The sequence below is a fragment of the Ambystoma mexicanum genome, chromosome 2p (assembly GCF_040938575.1).
Source record: "Ambystoma mexicanum isolate Mex_15411 chromosome 2p, UKY_AmexF1_1, whole genome shotgun sequence".
In the NCBI taxonomy this organism is placed as follows: domain Eukaryota; kingdom Metazoa; phylum Chordata; class Amphibia; order Caudata; family Ambystomatidae; genus Ambystoma; species Ambystoma mexicanum.
Window position 1 is genome coordinate 966,215,484 of NC_090923.1, and position 18,687 is coordinate 966,234,170.

Sequence of the window (18,687 nt, forward strand, 5' to 3'; positions counted from 1 at the left end):
TACGGACGACAATGGTATTGTCGCAGCGGGCAGCGAGTCTCTGCATTGGGATGCTCCACCTGGGGCATCCCCAGCGGACGAGGTGGGGTCGTTCTATTCCATGATCACTAGAGCCTCAAAGATTTTTCAGCTTGTGCCTGAAGAAACCAGGAAGGAGGGTAGGAGGTGCAAGTCCAGGAGGAATACTATCTTGGCAGTGCCCCTTCTGGACGACGTGTGGGATGAGGGCTTGGCCCTCGTGAAGAACGCTTGCACAGATCCAGCCAAACGGGATAGGCTGGAGAAGAAGTATCTGGTGTCGGACTCCCCACACAAGTGCCTGAGGTCACAACCATCACCAGATTCAGTGGTGTCAGTGGCCATGAGAAAATGGTTGGCTAACCTGTCCTTGTCGTCTTTGGTCCTTCTGTACAGCGAGGGGAAGAAACTGGACGCCATGGGAAGGAAGGCGATTTAGACTGCGGCGTCCACTATCAAGGCAGCCAACGCACTGGCAATCCTAGCCAGGTACTACGGGAGATGTGGTACAAGCTGAGCCCTATTCTGGAGTTCCTCCAGGACGATAAGAGGATGGAGGCAATCACTCTTTTCCAAGAGAGGGAAGTTACGTCATTAGTGTGGCGTTGGATGTCACCGGCATGGGGTTCCGCCAGATGGGGAACGGTGCCGGTGTCTGGTTGTCAACGAGTCCTTCCAGGCCATCAAGGCGGATACGGAGACGGGCCCCTTCGTTGGGCACTCGCCAGCAGCAGCGCTCTTCTTTTCGCTCCTCCCGAGCAGGTCTTCCAAAGGTTTCTTCTCTTCGTACCATCAGCTTTCCAGATCCACGATCCAGGAAGCCTACATGGGACGTTCCCAGGCCTACGGTAGCAGAGGACAGCGTCACCGTTGCCTGCAGGCAGGACGCCGGCTCCGAAACAGCCGTGAACCTGCCAGGATGAGTGCACCCTGGTGGGCGGCCGGCTGACGAGGTATGTCAGCGAGTGGAAGATCACCACTGACAGATGCTGGACGCTCTCGCCCAGGGACACCCCGTAGAGTCCCAGCCCAGGTGTCCGCGGATCCCTCTGGTTACCCATCGGTAGCAGCACATTCCTCAGCTCATGGAAGAGGTACAGGCAGTATTGTGGAAAGGGGCGCTACAGCTAGGTCCCCAACGACTCTGAGGCTCCAGAGTCTATTCCAGATACTTCTGGTCAGAAAGAAGACAGCGGGGCTGGAGACCGATCCTTGACCTGCAACGTCTCAACAAATACTTAGTGCCAAAAGTTCAGGATGGTCACATTGCAGCACGTGCTCAGCCAACTGGAGGAAGGAGACTTTTTGACGTTGCTGGACCAGGAGGGCGCCTGTTTCCACGTCCCCATTCACAAGGCACATCAGAGGTTTCTGCATTTTGTAGTGCAGGGCCAGCACTACCAGTTCAAAACCCTACCTTTCGGATTGAAGTCGACCCTCAGAGTTTTCAAGTGCCTGGCACATGTGGTGGCCCATCTGCATCTACGGGGTATACACTATACCCGTACCACGGCGACTGGCTCATCCAGGCCCACTTGTGAGATTTGGGCGTCGCACACACAGAGGCGACCTTCCAGCTACTGACGGATCTGGGATTCTCCATCAACTTTCCAAAATACTGCTTGACACCATCGCAGAATGTGCTGTTCCTATGAGCCAAACTCAATACGGTGTCCTGCCTGGCGTCACCTTGGGAGGAGAGGGTAGCGGCCATTCAAGGGAATGCGCAGCGGCTGTTGTTGTCGGTGCTCGGTATGTGGTCCTGCATCTACCTCACATGGCTCTGCAGGTTACCGGTGCAACCTCTTCAGGAGTTCCTGGATGCTCGCTGGATACAGGTGTCCAGAAGCTCCGCGGACAAGATCCCTCTGGACGAGGAGTTCCGTTGGGCGATGGGTTGTGGGGCATCCACTGCAATATCGCCTGGGGCACGGGGTTTCAAAACCCTCCATACCAGGAGACGGTCACCACAGACGCTTGCCTGGAAGACTGGGGAGCCCACACCAGACATCTGCACCCCAGAGGCCTATGGCTGCCAGAGAAGAAGGATCTCCACATCCACATCCTGGAGCTACGGACAGTGTACTGGGCCCTCAAGTCATTCCTTCCGTCTGTGGAGGGCCTGGTGGTGAGGATCGTCACGGACAACACCACCACAATTTTCTATATCAGGAAACGTGGGGCACTAGATCCCCAGCACACACCAAGAAAGCGCAGGACTTGTGGCGCTGGGCCGTTGGACAAGAGATGTTCCTCTGCACCTAGCGCAAGTCAAGAACACCATTGTACACTCCCTCAGCAGTGAGTTGCGCTCCTGCCACAAGTGAGAATTTCGGCTTATTCGTCAAATGGGGCAGGCCTCAGATCGACCTGTTTACGACGGCAGTGAACTCCAAATGCCAGAAGTTTACCAGTGGATTTCACCAACCGAGGAGCATGGGGGGGACGCCTTCTCTTTCCCATGGGAAGGCCTATTCCTGTACGCATTTCCTCCATTGCCTCTCATGATACGAGTCATCAACCCACTCAGACGGTGCCAATGCAGGATGATACTCATCGCCCCAGCGTGGCCGAGGCAGATTTGGTATCTGGACCTTCTCAGTTTGTCAGCGTCACCCCTGGTTAAACTGCCAGAAGTTCTGCATCTTCTAACCAGAGAAGGAGGCGCACTCCTGCATCATGACCTAGGATCGCTGAACCTGAGGGCTTGGCTCCTGCAGCCCTACAGTTTGGCATAAACGAGTTGCCTGCGGACTGCAGAGTGGTCCCCGCCAAGGCCAGGGCATCATCGACTCTGAAGTGCTACGGTCACAAGTGGAAGCGTTTAGCTACTTTGTGCCGATCGCATAAGATTACCCCGCTGAGGGTCACGGCCCTGCAAATCCTTCCATATTTGCTCTTCTTGACCAAGGCCGGTCTGACACACGCTTCTATCAAGGTGCATCTGGTGGCTATCTCCCGCTACACCAGGTCTCCAGGAAGATCTTCGCTGTGATCTCAGACTCTTCAAGGAGCTCCTCAATGGACTTTTTTGATCTTTCTTGCCAGTGAAGGCTCATGCTCCGGCATGGGAACTCAGTATGGTTCCGACGAGGATCATGGGAGCTCCCTTCTAGACGATGCATCAGGCCCCTCTCAAGTTCATCTTGTGGAAAACTGCTTTCCTTGTGGCCATCAGCTCTCCCAGGAGGGCGGGTGAGATCCAGGCCCTATCCTGCAAGCATCCATACCGGACTTTCCACGAAACGAGGGTGGTGCTGCGGACGCACCCCTCTTTCATGCCGAAGGTTCAGTCGGAATTTCACCTCAACGAGCCTTTGGTGTTACCTGTTTTGTTTCCGAAATCTTCATTGCCAGCTAAAAGGGCCTTGCACTCGCAGAATGTTGCTCGTGCCTTGAAGTTCTACGTACCGCACACTAAGGGTTTTCTGAAGAATTCACAACTGTTTGTGAACTTTGGTCCTGTGAACCATGGGAAGGTCTTGTCCAACGCTTCCATTTCAAGGTGGCTCTCCAGCTGCATCATGCATTGTCAACGGTTGGTGAACCGTCCGAGAGCCCACTCCACCAGAGCGATCGCTGCAACGACAGAGTTCCTGTCTGTATGTATTTGTATGTATTTTATTTTTGTATAGCGCCGGTAACCCGAGGGCATCAGGGCGCTTAGACTTACAAAACAACAGCTGCACGACAGACATTCAGTAACGATTACTGCGGCCTGATGAGTGATCCTGAACACTGCTTTCCCTCAATTCCTCATCTAAAAAGGTGAGCCTTCAGCCGCTTCCTGAAAACAAGGTAATTTACTTCCGACCTTAGAGTTTCAGGAACGCTGTTCCACAGTTTAGGAGCCAGAACCAGAAAGGATCCACCCAACCCGGATTTCAACTTGAACTTGGGTATCGTCGAAAGACACTTTCCCTCCGAGCGTAGTCTTCTCCTGGGTCTATAGAGCACTAAGCTCTTTTTCAAGTAGTCCGGAGCTGTGCCATAAAGGCACTTGTGTACCAAACAGAGAGCCTTGAACTTTATGCGTTCCTCTACTCTCAGCCAGTGCAGAGATAATCTATCTGCAGTAGCATGGTCTTTCTTCTTCAAATTCTTAACTAGCCTGACCGCATTGTTCTGGATCACCTGGCAGCTGGATAGATCCTTGGATGAGGCCCCTAACAGCAGAGCATTACCATAGTCGAGCCGTGATAGAATGATGGCTCTGGCTATCGTGGCCATATTGCCTCAATTAAGGAACGGCTTGATAGCTTTCATTAGCCTGAGATAATACGCCGTGTTTTTTTGAAGATAGCTGGTCTGGGCATGAGAATCGACCGCAGAATTGACCATCATACCCAGGGTTTTTACTTTAGGGGCCACCAAAATAGTGGCATTCTTGATTTGGAAAGAATTGTACTCTGCCCCCAGATTGGCCAACTGACGACTGGAACCAAACATCATCAGTTCGGGTTTTGAGTCATTCAGGCACATCCAATTGGCCTGCATCCAGTCGTCTATTGCCTTGTAAACCTTTGCAATCACTTCGCTATCCGTGGTATGACGACTACCCCCCAATTCCAATATGAGTTGGGTGTTGTCTGCGTAATTCGTAAACGACACTCCTGCTTCCACCAATAAGCTGCACAGTGTGCGTATATATATATATATATATATATATATATATATATATATATATATATATATATATATTAAAAGGCATTGGTGACAGGCTGGCCCCTTGGGGAACTCCAAATAGGATGTCACGGGGTTCAGAGAAACTGCTACCCCAATGGACTCTGGCTTGGCGGTTAGATAGAAATGACAGAAGCCAGTCAATGTCTCCTTCGGAACAGCCCACGTTCTCTCTGAGCGCCTTGATGAGAAGATGATGATCCACCAGGTCGAAAGCGGCACTTAGGTCAAGGAGCATTAGCATCCCTAACTTATTCTTGTCTAACAAACTCAGCATCTGATTCTGCAGGTCCACCATGGCTGTTTCAGTACTATGGGAAGCTCTGAACCCTGATTGTTGCTTGTGCAAAACCTTCTGGTTCTCTACAAAGTAGTGAAGTTGCTGTGTTGCTACCTTGTCTAGTAGTTTAAGAACGAAATTCGAGTTAGTTATTGGGCGAAGGTTTGCTGGGTCCTTAGGGTCCAGGCCAGCTTTTTTAACAAGTGGGGTGATGGTGACTTTCTTCAAATCTCTGGGCACTGTGCCCTCTTGAAAAGATGTATTCACTATTCTCCGGAGGATAGGAGCGAAAATGTCTTTGTGTTGAAGGATGATACTAGGTGGTAAAATGTTTTCAGCACAGGTGGTAGGTTTCATATTATTCAACACCTCTAGCATATCTGCCTCTGAAATGGGGTCAAATTTAAAAAGCTGTTCTCTGACAGTTGCCTCCACCTCTGTGGGTCGAGTGTCCTGTTTAACGGAGGTCCTGGCCTTGATGATATTTTGTCGTGCTTTTTCCGTTTTGGCTTGAAAGGCATTTAAGACCATGTTACAATCCTCCTCTGTAGGCATACATGGGGGGGTGAGGGTTGCAGGTTTTTCAATACTCTTTAGAATATGGAAGAGTTTGTTAGTCTTGTTATCTGCATGCTCCATTCCAGAATTGAAAAAATCGGCCTTAGCTGCCTTAATCTTGTCTCTATATTCCTTGTCCTTTCTTTTCCAATTATTTTTACTATCCACAGATTTATCTATGATCCATTTTCTCTCCAAGGTCCGTTTTTCCTTCTTCAATAAATGGAGCTCTGTGGTGAACCATTTTTGGCTGTTGTTGTTTTTTCTGGCTAGCTTGGATGTGAGCGGTGCCTCTGACTCCACTAACTCGAAAAGATGCTTATTGTATTTATCTAGAAGATTAACACACGAGTCATGATCCTGAAAAGAACCCAGTATTTTATCAGTATATGACTTAAGCTGTAGCTTATTGAGATTTTTAAAATTTCTACTAGCTACTTTGATGTGTGGATTATGCTTATGTGCATAAGAAGGCAGTTTTAAATTAGCTGATATCAGATAATGGTCACTCCAGATACAGGGTGTGGTTCTGCAGTCTTGCAGAGATATATTATATCCACACATCCAGTCTAGCTGGTTTCCCTGAGCGGTAGTGGGGTCCTTGTTAAGAACTTTAAAGTCAAGATTGTTCAATGCTTTTTCCAGAGCAATGGCTCCTTTGTCCTTCTTATTTCCTCGCCAGAGGTTAAGGTCTCCCATAATAACCGTGGACACATTAACGGATCTTAGTGTGTTTAAGTATGAACAGAGTTCCAGTGAGAAGTCTGAGACCAGTGCCGGTGGTCTATAGATAGCTATTAGGTTAAGGCAGTTGTTGGGTGAGAACCCCAGTTTCAGGTGCCAAAGCTTCACACCCACTAAAGTCTAGAGTCACCTTAAAAAGTTTGAGGCTATCCTTAGCAATAACTGCCACCCCACCTCCCCTACCCTGCAATCTGTTGTCAAAGTAAATAGTGTATTCTTCTGGTATAGCCTGCTCGCAAGCGGGCCCCACTGGGTCTTTAAGCCAGGTTTCTGTTACACAGAGAATCTCAAAGTTGTTAGCGCTAATCATGTCTCTGATGTTAATAGCATGTTTAGTTAAGGAGCGCGTATTGAGTAGACCGATGTTAAGATGTAAAAACTTCTCCATACACTCCTGTGGTGGTTCAATGTTAGAGTTCCCCACCACCTCATTAATTATAGCCCTCTCCCCCTCCTGCGATCTCACTTGCATTACTGCATCTAGAACTTGCATCTCGCTAACCCCGGCTTACCTAAACACAGGTTGGCACCAGGTGCCCAGGAGAACAGGGAGAACGAAAACGGGAGTAGCGAAGCTGTGGCGCACCGAACGCCGACACGTACGGCCACCGCACAGACCGGCTTGCCCCATTCGCGCTGGCGCGTTTGCGCCGGGTTAGGACAAATAAACGAGCAGCAAACTACAAGGCTGATGGGAAATGTAGTTTTGCTCCCAAGCAGCACACGCAGAAAAGTAACCAGGCAAAAGCCTGAACGATGACTACTAGGTATTAATTAAAGTCTAGCACAATAACAATAAAAGCGTTTCAGTTCTGGTAAATTTAAAACAGATGAAGTCTTAAGCAGTACTAAACGAAAATGCGGAAGCAAATAAAATCTAAAACAATGTTAAAACGAAATGCGGCGAAGCAGAGTTATAAAAGAAAATGAGACTGCTAGTGTCGTGTCCCCCTGCTGGACATCTGTAGGGCTGCCATGTGAAGGTCCACGCACACCTTCACGAGGTTCCACTGCATCAACAGGGATTCCAGGGAGGAGTCCAGAGTCGGCCAAGAAGTACTATGCAACCTGTTCGCTTGAGGCGAGTCTGTTCCGGAGGTAAGAGTTAATTGCTTCAGTTGAGCCTTGCCACCTCCTGTGGTTGTGTAATGTTGTACTGCTATGTATTCGTTATTCATGAGCATGTGAATCCATGCCAGACCCCATGCTGGAGAAAGAACAGCTTACTTGCCTGTAACTATTATTCTCCAGCATGGGTCTGACATGGATTCACATGCGAACCTCCCTCCGGTCCCTCTGCCGCTCTTCTTGGTCATACTGACACTTTACGTGCTTACCCAATCTGAAGATGGCTGCCAGAGGAGTGGCTTAGGGAGAGGGCTGTCATTGGATGGGGCAGTATGACCCAGAGGACAGTGATTGGTTTAAAGGAGAAATACAGTTTGTAAGTGAAAGTTAAACTGTTTTTTCTTTCACCGAGGATTCCCAGCCTGATGACGGGAATATTCATGAGCACGTGAATCCATGCCAGACCCATTCTGGAGACCAATAGTTACAGGTAAATAACTTGTTCCTTTTGAAACTGTCCCACATGCAGCAAGTGCAGTCTTTTTGCTCTTCTGAAAAAGTCTCAAAACATGCATTATGTAATGCCTTCTGCTGACCTACAGAACACCATCTCTTTCGTGAGGTTTCCAAATCCCTAAGCCTTTATAGGTGATTTTAAATTCCAAAGCAAACTAAAGGCATCTGTTGTTTCAAAGTTGGCAACATGTAAATTCATATCCCACTAAGGAAATGCTATATGGGTTAGGATGGAGGCAGTACCCTGTGTTATCAGGCGGAGGCAGCTGGTAAATGGAGGAAAGGCAGGGAGTGTTGATTTGGACGGTTAAGTCTGTGTTTCCACCCACACCTTGCAGAAGGATGCCTTTAATACCATGGGGTGTAATTTTGTGAAAGTTGTGCATTTGGGTGTTTGTGGTATCTGTATTTAAAAGAAGAATTCAATCATTCCATCTTCAAAATGTTGAAGGCGTCATGCATTTTAGCAGTTGTCCCATCTTAATGTCACAATGGCCAAGTGACAATGCTCAACTTCGTCTTATTGATGTGTGATAAAAACGTACAGTATAGAAAATTCAGATATCAATGTATTACCAGGGGGATATTGGTGGCATGAAGGAGATTGCCGGTGGTGCCCACGTCTACATGTAGTTGTCCAGGTTTCTGATAATAATCAGTGAAGATATGTAAGCAAATGCTTTCAATTTGACATCAATTTAGGCAGAACTCGTATGAATGGAAAATCAATTGAAAACCTTTGGATGATGTTATTTAAATGTTAACTTTGATCATTTTTGGAGGGAGCATACTTTAATTTAGCAGTCTTATTTCATGAATAATCCACCCAAGATAACGTCATGTGTCCTCATTAAAGTTTGGTTCTTTTAACCCATTCAAATGAATGGTAATACAATTTTGAACATTTTTAAAAGTGAAGTTGACCATGAAGTTCACCTTCCAACGAATTAGTTAATTTGTGACATTTACATGTTTAGATCTTTCCCTTCATTTCTTGTTATGCATTTCTAATACTTGCACTTCACAGGTAAATAAGCAAATTGGAGATTAAATATTGTGTTCTGACATGTTTTGATTCTCATGTCAGCTATGTGTCTTTTTTCATTTTTGGTTCAGACCCCCGGTTTTGGGTTCTCTGCCTGACAGACATGCGTTGGCTTCGGAACCAAGTAATTGCGCCGCTGACGGAGGAGCTGGTATTTCGTGCTTGCATGCTGCCCATGCTGGTCCCATGCACAGGTCTTAGCACAGCCATATTCACCTGTCCACTCTTCTTCGGGATTGGTGAGTGAATCTTGGAGTAATTTATTCTCATTCTTCTGTTCAGGTCCTGTGCGTACATTATAGCAACCAATCTTCTAGCTAACACTACAGATTGAGTTTCATCTTGGTGTCAACAGCTAGAAGTTCTCCAAACCTGGGGGTACTCAGTTTCATTTTATTTTGGATTTTCAGAATCCTTAAAACTTACAAGCGCAATGCACAACAATACACAGATTAGCACTGCAACACATTACAAAACTCAAGGTGTAAAACAGATCAAGCGTCTTTAAACGGTATCTCATAAAAGCAAATTAATAGATCCCATGGAGCATGTAATATTACTTTGAGGCCGTTTCTAATAGCTTAGGTCCTCTTCTTTTCCATCTTCCCTTTAAATAGCTAAAAAATACACAGAAATCCTTGGCATTTGGGATGAATAGTAGCAGAGAGAGCCACTATCCACTGTTGCAGGGGACTTTCCCTCAGATAGCTCAACAAATATTGTTTCTGTACGTCTCTGTATATTGCAATTTCCAGTCTACTTGCAGGTAATAGTTTTGAGGGGTAGACAATTAAATTGTGGTTTGGTTAGCAAAATCAGGTGTCGGAATTATTAATTACCAAAAGATAGCCTGTGACTCCCGCTGAAAGGGGTAAATAAAACCGGATCGAAATGTTTGAGAGGTTTTCTTCTCTAATATGCTCTCATGTGTTCCTAAATTCTAGTTTGAGCAAATGCCTTGGGAATTTTATAGCCAACCTCTTTTCCTGTGATTACCCAGAGACAGCACCTCTCTAACTAAAATTCTGTTCGATTTTTCCCTATTCTCCCTAGACGCTAATGTATGCCAAGCCTTAAGGATAGTAAGTCAGTAAGATACATTGTGTCTGTGTCTCCAAGTAAATTACATGATGATGTAGTTAGAAGAATACCAAGGAATCGGGAAAGGAAATAATTGTCAGTTCCTAGTCTTTGTAGTGTTTCCAAGTTTCAAGAACCCCAAAGCTCACTCCGCTAAGCACTTAGCGCAAATCTCTTGCATCTATACATTGTCAACCTATGGTCAACTGAGTGTTGCTGCATTGTTCTAGCAAATCTAAAATGACTGCATATAGCTAGTCTTATCTTTATTCCTTGTTTACCAGTTGTCTTTCCATGTTAGACGCTTGTTACATCTCAGCCGTAGCTAGTCACTCGTCAACTGTCGTAAACCATTCACATGATATAGAGATCTGCATAGGTCTTTATTTTTCTTCTGGAAAAACGCATGACATAACATTTGGTTGCATTGACTCGTGAGACCACAGAGCAACATATATTCTTCATATTTGTTTATCACTAGCTGTCAAGAGTTCAGGTTCCTGGCCAACAGTACGGCATCATTATGTTATGTTATTTGAACCTATTACACACACGTTCACCAAAAGGTAATTTGGTGCGAAGCATACACAGGTAATAAATGGGCTACCAAACTAGGAGTTAAAATAAACAGGTTTTAAGGAGACAAGGAAAAAGAAGATAAGGTGTACATCTAAGGTTGACTGGGATGGAATTCCACAATTTCCTTGCAGCTACCGATAAAGCACGGGCCCTAACACTGCTCAGCCGAATTTTCGGGCACCACTATTAAGCAGTTGTTCTCGGAGCACAGAGACCTGGTAGGGGCATATAGAACAAGCTTCTTGTGGACAAAGCTAGCACTTATCCCATGAAAGGCACGATGAACCAGGCTTAGTGACTTACAAATAATCCTTTTCTCCACTGGGAGCAAGTGAAGCATTCTAAGGACTGGGCTGATGAGGGAGCCATAAGGGGTAGCTGTAGCTACTCTAGCTGCTAAATTCTCCAGCAGCTGGAGCCGATGAATAAGGCCCTTAGGTTGTGCCAGATAGAGCTTATTACAGTAGTTGAGTCAACTCGTAACCAAAGAAGAGACGACTATGAGATGAAGGTGAACTGGAAGAAATGGAAGGACTTCGTAATGCCTTCAAAGTGAAGTGACCAGCTTTGCTGACAACGCTGACCTGAAGAGCCATAGAGCAATATCAACAGAAGATCCAGCGCCTACTACAGTCCCCATTTAATTTGTTCCAATTTTGTCCCATCCACTCTCTAACGGTGCCCAGGCAGTCTCTCAAACCGGACGACACCCCAGTCTGCTCATGATCTAAACGAACCAGAATTGTCTGCATAGCTCAATACCTGAAGCCTCCTGCTTCATCAGAGAGAAACGCCGGCCCCTGAAGTTTCCAGGAAGGCTCCTAAAAAGTTCACATAGAGGTTGAACAGAAGGGGTGCGAGTATGCCCCCCCCTGCCTTACTCTGTTCTTTACTTGACTGGAGACACTTAGATTGCCTTCCTTGCCATATCGTACACAAACATTTTTATTTGCAGGAAGTGCCTCGAGCTTTTGAAAAATAGGTTTCTGGAGGCTCATATCATTTAGGGTAATCGGCAGAAACTCCTGTGCAGAACTTTGGTCCATAAAATAGATAGGAGACCCAGGATGATTACTTATTTTGCTTGTATTGGATTCTGGTTAAGACACCGATCTTGTCATGTTTTATTATTCAATCTTCTAATCTTCTTAATATAATCCCAGTGATATGCTTGGATGTACCATCCAATAAGGTTACTGGTCGATAGGATGGAGGAAGGGACCTATCCCCTTTTTTCATAAATGGGGACAATAACTCTGGGGGGGATCAATTCAGTTTCAATGATGGTATTAGAAATGTGAGTCAGGAATGGGGCCCAAAGTGTCATAGTGGGACAAAACATATTTGGTACCCCATCGATTCCTGGTGCTTTAAGCGGTTTCGGTCTCCTTTTCACATATGTTTCTTCCTGGACTGAGAAAGGGGTCAGAGTTCCTTTTATAGGGTTGTACCGAAGTTAAGCTTTGATTATACATTCAGCCGAATTCCATATGAAAACCAGCTATTTGACATTCGGCTGAATACTTACTCGACTTGTACTCAAGGCCGAATGTTGAAATGTTCTAAGATTTTCCCCGTTCAAACGTGGCAGCCTTTTTCCTTGCGGAGCACTGGAGAACACACTCATTGTCCTTCTTTATCTAGTTTACTGCGGGTCCTGCACTCATGGGCTGTGCTTCCTTTTTGCCTGCAGGTGGCACTGTAGTTTCCTAGGTCTCTGTGGTGGCGCTCTGCCGAAAATCTGGGCCATGGCTCTGGTTCTGGCATCGGCTGCTAAATAGCCCCGGACCACAGCTGGAAGCCGGCAGACACTTCCAGTGTTGCCCTGCTGAGGCTGGCGACTGACAGCGCTGCCCGGGCAGCCCCTGGAAATCTGTTCCGGCTGCAACATGTGGTTCATCTACAGCCTCAGCTGGCTCTTGCTTCTTATGCAAGTGGCTTTTGTGATGCTGGTGATCGGTGAGTGCGCCCTTCACATGAAGAGTGATTCCACCACTTTCGTGTAGTCACTGAGGAAGTCGCTATTTTTTTGGGCCACCTGTGTGCCTCACTGAGTGGTTCCTGACAGATGTAATTAAGTCCCTCTTAACTCTGTTTCTGGTGAGAAAGCATCCCTTTCTATCTATATATATTTCTCTGTGGCGCAAACCCTTATGGATTGAATGGGTGTTCAATTTTGTAATGTGTCGAGACCTTAAAGCCCAAATTCATTTTTCCATGAAGTAACTTTTGTATGGGCCCCAATGCCATAGAATTTAGGATGCATTTTCAAGTAAGGGTGGTACACTTATCAGGTTCATTCAATTACAGTATGTATGTTTCTCTACTATGGGTGGTACAGGCTGGTGGCCTACCGCTCGTTTACATGGTGGCTTTATGGGAGGCTTGCATTCCGGGATTGACGAGTAATAACCGCCTGTGTCGTTGGAGCCATCCATGCCAAATTCCCCAGTGACCGCGGATAGTACAGGGGATTTTCACACACTTTGCTGCAACCTCAAGTATACAATTTGTAGTTTGTTTGTGCCATCAACTTCACCAAGCTAAATAAAATACAAATGAGCATATAAGAATAGTTGTTTCAATTTTTCCGTCAATCAAGAACACGCTCACTCGTCTGAGGTTGGTTGGTGCCCTTTTGTGCTCACCATGTCTGCAACAAACCACCCTCCTCCACCCCCTCCATTATACCCCACTCAGGTACTGGGTGGGTGGGAACGGCCAAAGTTCCAAACACCATGTACAACGCTAAGCTGTTCCCACGGCACCATCATGCCTAACGAGAAACAAGAAGAATATGACAATAGACAATGTCATACCTGCCATCCTTCCTACATTAAATGCACTGCCCGACAACTTGGACCCTAGTATACTAGTTCATGAGTATAATAAAATTATGACTGATACCGTGGACAAAATTGCCCCACTTAAAATGCGTACAACTAAACCTAAAGCCGATTTAAATAAATGGTTTACACCTGAATTTAAGGCCCTACGTCCCACTAAGAGAAAATGTGATTAGAGTGGATTGTGTCCTCCAACGTATTTCTCATCTTAGATGTATTCCATCTAGCTTTGCTGTCTTCGGAAATTTTTTCGGCAGAGACCGCTGTGCGTCGAGGTCGTCAAGTCGATGGTTCCTTGAAGGTCTCTGTCGAGGTTGACAACATCGGGTGTATAAGTAGCACGTGCGGCGCCCGTTGGACTCAGTTAAATATTTCCGCAGTATACGTTGCTTCGGACATTCGGCGCGCCTCGAGTTCTTTGAGAATATATAATAACGAAATATGTTCTCGACACCGACCACGACCCCGAAATCGGGATTCAAAAAGTGCAAATCGTGCGGGTCAAAAATGTCGATCACGGACCTGCATCGAGAGTGTTTGTGGTGCCTCGGAGAAGGCCACGACATGGAGGCCTGTACAAAGTGTCAGGCGATGACGGGGAAGGCCTTGCGAGAGAGGAGAGGAAAGCTACAGGTAGGTCGAAAAACCGATCGAAAAACCTCTAGCGTCGAGACCCCGTGAGGAGAATTCTCCTTGACGCGAAAGGCATTGATCTAGGTCACGTAGCGATTCCCATCGCTCGTCGTCTTCGTCAAAAAGATCGAAGAAACGACGCCACAGATCTCCCTCCACCTTGTCGTCAGATGAGTCTCCAAAAAAGATGAAATCCCCCACGAAACATTTGTCTGCCGAAGAGTGGGAAGCATTCAGGGTCAAAATGATGGAGGTGTTTGAAAAAGCAAAGCCTCGGTCCGCGCCTCCTTCGGAAGCTGGCAGGGAGCGTCATTGCTCCGACACTCCACGTCCTCGAGCCCGGGTGATCGAAAAAGGAAGGATAGAGAACCTTCCAGGACGCCGAGTGAAAAACGCTTGAGTCGAGTCGACCGCTCGAGGTCACCGACGCCGTCCGAGACCCATCATACCTCGCAGGGAAAATCTTCGAAGGTCGCCTCGACGCCCTCGAAGCAGACCCTGTCGATGACCACAGTGTCGTCGGCGCCGTTATCGACGTCGACGCCAAAACCCTCGGCGCCAAAGGCTCCAGCCAAGCCAGGGTAGCCAGAAAAAGAGAAGGATAAGCTTACAAAACCTGTATTGTCCTCCGAGCCAGGTACTAGACCTCTTCCTCCTCCTCTCCCAGAGAAGGTTTTCAAGCCTCTCCCCAGAAAGGAGTTTTTCAAATCCCTGACCTCAATTTTTGAGGAACAGGAGAGATCTGATGAGGAAGATGTACCTTTTGGGCTACAATATGGTACCCCAAATGTCCCAGAATGCTTGATCTCAGAGGAAAGCAGAATGAGAGATTTGGTGGAATCTTTACACAATGCAAGTGGCATTGACACTTCTCCTGAGAATGACCAGATCCAAGAGAGCATGCCAGTCCATTTTACCGTCAGTTAATGACCAAAGTGGTAGATTACTTGGGATGGGCAAAACCACCAGCCCAATTCGTCCAAGATGATTTAACAGATATATTGGACCATGGTCCTACTGAAGACCCAGTACTTCCCTTTCATGTAGCCTTACAAAACAGGGTGGCCAGGACTTGGGAAACTCCAGATTCTATTCCTCCGGTAAATAAGTCCCTCACATCAAAATACCGCCCAGCCAGTAGCAACCCCGGCTATCTGTCAAAACATCCAACTCCCGAGAGTCTGGTCATACAGGCAGCCACAGCCTCCAACAAACTTGAATACCCGTCTATCCCTCCAGACAGGGACGATAAGCGTGTGGATGGTTGGGCACGGAAGGTATTTTCAGGCGGGTGCATGGCATTAAAATCTGCCAACTCCACATGTGCCTTGGCAATATTTTCGTACACTCTTTGGGAGTGCATTGCAATGGCGGCGGAGCACATACCAGAAGGGGAAGAAAGGGAAGGGTTCCCAGCCATTGTTAGAGATGGAAAGGAAGCCATGCAGGAATCCCTTCAATCTGGATTGGACACTGCGGATAGTGTAAGCAGGTCCATGGGCACTAGCACGGTAATGAGCAGATGGTTACGGAAGTCGGGTTTCGCACCGGACGTACATAACCGCCTTCTGAACATGCCTTTTGACGGGTCTCACCTTTTTGGCAACAAGGCTGACGAGAGCCTTGAGAGGTTGCAGACCTCAAAAGCAGCTGCCAAATCTTTAGGAGCTGCTACTAGGCAACCTCAGCCTCTTCGTGCACAATGACAGTCATGGAGGGGACGATTCTATCGTTACTACACCCCATAGGGAATGGCGAGAGGAATGGCCAGTCAAAGGGGCCAGAAAAAGACCACTCGTGGTGGACAAGGAAAACGTGCTAAACCAGCTCCAGCTGCAGCCTCTCTGCCATCAGCGGCTGCAACATCCGCCACAAAACCGCTTTGAGGACTTGCATCACAAAACACCTGTAGGGGGCAGGCTGTCACAGCATCTGCAAGAATGGCGAGCCATTACTTCAGATGTTTGGGCTCTAGAAATAATAGCCCAAGGTTTACTGCCTTCCTTTTCTAACGCAACCTCAAAGCAATCCACCAGGGAGACACCTGTTGAAGTCTTCAAATCTGCTCCTACAGCAGGAGGTTTTAACCCTGCTGGAGAAAAGTGCTATAGAACCAGTACCTGCAGCGGAGAGGAACAAGGGATGGTACTCCCCGTATTTTCTGATCCCCAAAAAGGACAGAGGACTGAGACCCATCTTGGACTTAAGAAACTTGAACAAGTTCCTCAGAAAGGACAAGTTCAAGATGGCTACCCTTTCTCAGATCCTTCAGGCCCCTCAACTTCAGGACTGGTTGGTGTCATTGGACCTCCAGGATGCTTATTTTCATGTGCTAATCCATCTAAAGCAGAGAAAATACCTGAGGTTCGTAGTTGGCGACTCACATTATCAGTTTCCAGTCCTGCCATTCGGGTTGACCTCCGCCCCAAGGGTCTTCACCAAGTTAATGGTAGTGGTGGCAGCGCACCTCAGGAGAGGGGGGGGATTCATGTCTACCCCTACCTGGACTATTGGCTGATCAGAGAGTGTTCTGCTGAGCAAGCACTGGATCATCTGAAAGTCACCTGCCACTTCCTCCATAAACTGGGCTTCTCCCTCAATTTCAAGAAGTCACAGATGACACCTTCCCAACAGCTTCAGTACATAGGAGGTGTATTAGACACGTCCTTGGGAAAGAGCTCGCCTCCCAAGTCGAGGGCTCAAGACATTCTTCAGATGGTTTACAAATTTCAAAATGCCCAAAATATCCAGGCTTATGACTTTTTAAGGTTGCTCGGCCTCATGGCATCCTGCATCTTCCTGGTGCCCGAAGCACGCTTGAGGATGAGATCCCTCCAATGGGCTCTAAAGACTCAGTGGTCTCAATGTTCGGGTCAAATGACAGTTCTTCTTCAGATTCCAAACAGGGTCCGACAAGATCTTTTATGGTGGACCTGTACAGAGAACATCCTAAAAGGAGAACCTTTTTGGCAACCATGGCCGGAGATCACAGTAGTGACGGACGCCTCACTCATGGGGTGGGGAGCTCATGCCAACGATTTCACAATCAACGGTCGTTGTCTCCATCGGAGTCCAAACTACATATCAACCTTTTAGAGCTGAGGGTGATCAGACTAGCGCTGAAGGCCTTCCTGCCATCAGTCAGGGGAAAGAATGTCCTGATAATGACGGACAATACGGTGGCCATGCATTACCTAAACAAAAGAGGAGGTGTGGGGCACTACCTCTGTGCAGAGAGGCAATGCTGCTCTGGTATTGGGCAATTCAGGAGGGAATCTCTTTAACAGCAATTCATCTAGCAGGGGAAGAGAATATGACGGTAGATGCTCTGAGCAGGCAGAGCACGGTATCCCACGAATGGGAACTGGCTCAGGAAGTCATTCAAGAGATCTCCGCCCTTTGGGGAACCCCTCAAGTAGACCTGTTTGCAACTGGAATCAACCGAAAATGCGAAAGGTATTGCTCAAGGGAATTTCCCCCGAGAGGAGCCCTGAGGGACGCATTCGTGGTGGAGTGGAATTTCCCACTATTGTACGCATTCCCTTCCGATTCCCGTCATTCCTCAGGTCATCAGGAGGCTGAGAAGGTTTCGGAGCCGCATGATCCTAATTGCCCAGGATTGGGCCAGGAGAACGTGGTACCCGGACCTTCTAGACATGTCCATCTGTCCACCAGTACGTCTTCCTCAGAGAGAGAACCTTCTCTCTCAAATGGAGGGTCAGGTTCTCCATACAGAGGTCAAAACGCTCAACCTTCATGCTTGGTATCTGAAAGGCTGAGATAAAGGGATTGGAACCTTCCAGATGACGTTCTGGAGGTGTTGCTTTCGGCAAGAAGGCCAGCAACAAAGTCTCTATACCGTTGCCGTTGGAAAAGGTTTTGCAACTGGTGCAGAGAAAAGAATGTCAATCCTTTTCTATGTTCTATTCCGGAAGTATTATTTTTCCTTCTGACCCTAGCACATAGAGGTCTGAATATCGGAACATTAAAAAGGTTACCTTGCAGCGCTTTCCATTTTCAAGTGCTCATCGGAAGAATGCTTCTACTTCAAAATTCCTTTGATGATACAATTCTTAAAAGGACTCGCTAATGTTTTTCCTCCTCACCCATTTCAAGTACCGATCTGGGATCTAAATTTAGTCCTAAAATTCTTAATGTGTGCTCCTTTTGAGCCTATGCACACGTGTCCATTAAGATTACTAACGTGGAAAACAACCTTCTTGGTTGCTCTAACATCAGCAAGAAGAGTGAGCGAATTGCAGGCACTGTCTTCTGGGCCACCCTATACTGTGTTCCATAAGGTCAGAGTTGTATTGAGGGTTAAACCATCATTTTTACCAAAAGTAATATCGGATTTTCATTTAAGTCAGAAGATTGTTTTACCCGCATTCTATCCTCCACCCCATCCTTCGAAGGAGGAGGAAAGATTACACAGGTTGGATCCGAAAAGAGCTTTAAGCTTTTACATCTCTAGACTTTCCAGACTTAGAGTGGACAACCAGCTGTTTATAGGTTACACAGGAAGGAAACTTGGTCAATCGGTAACAAAATAGACAATTTCACGCTGGATTGTACTTTGCATTTCAGAATGCTACGGACTAGCTCAGAAAGACCCTCCGGAAGGGTTAAGGGCTCAT

The 18,687-nt window shown here is 47.0% G+C and overlaps 1 protein-coding gene across 3 annotated transcripts in view; it reads left to right on the forward strand.

Moving 5' to 3' along the window:
* RCE1 (Ras converting CAAX endopeptidase 1) overlaps positions 1–18,687 on the forward strand; it is a 253,422-nt gene that overhangs the window by 165,068 nt on the left and 69,667 nt on the right. For all 3 annotated transcript variants that reach the window (XM_069644759.1, XM_069644760.1, XM_069644761.1), the window contains one exon: positions 8,984–9,151. In XM_069644759.1, the coding sequence (XP_069500860.1) occupies positions 8,984–9,151 (168 nt within the window). The remainder of the gene's footprint in view (positions 1–8,983; positions 9,152–18,687) is intronic.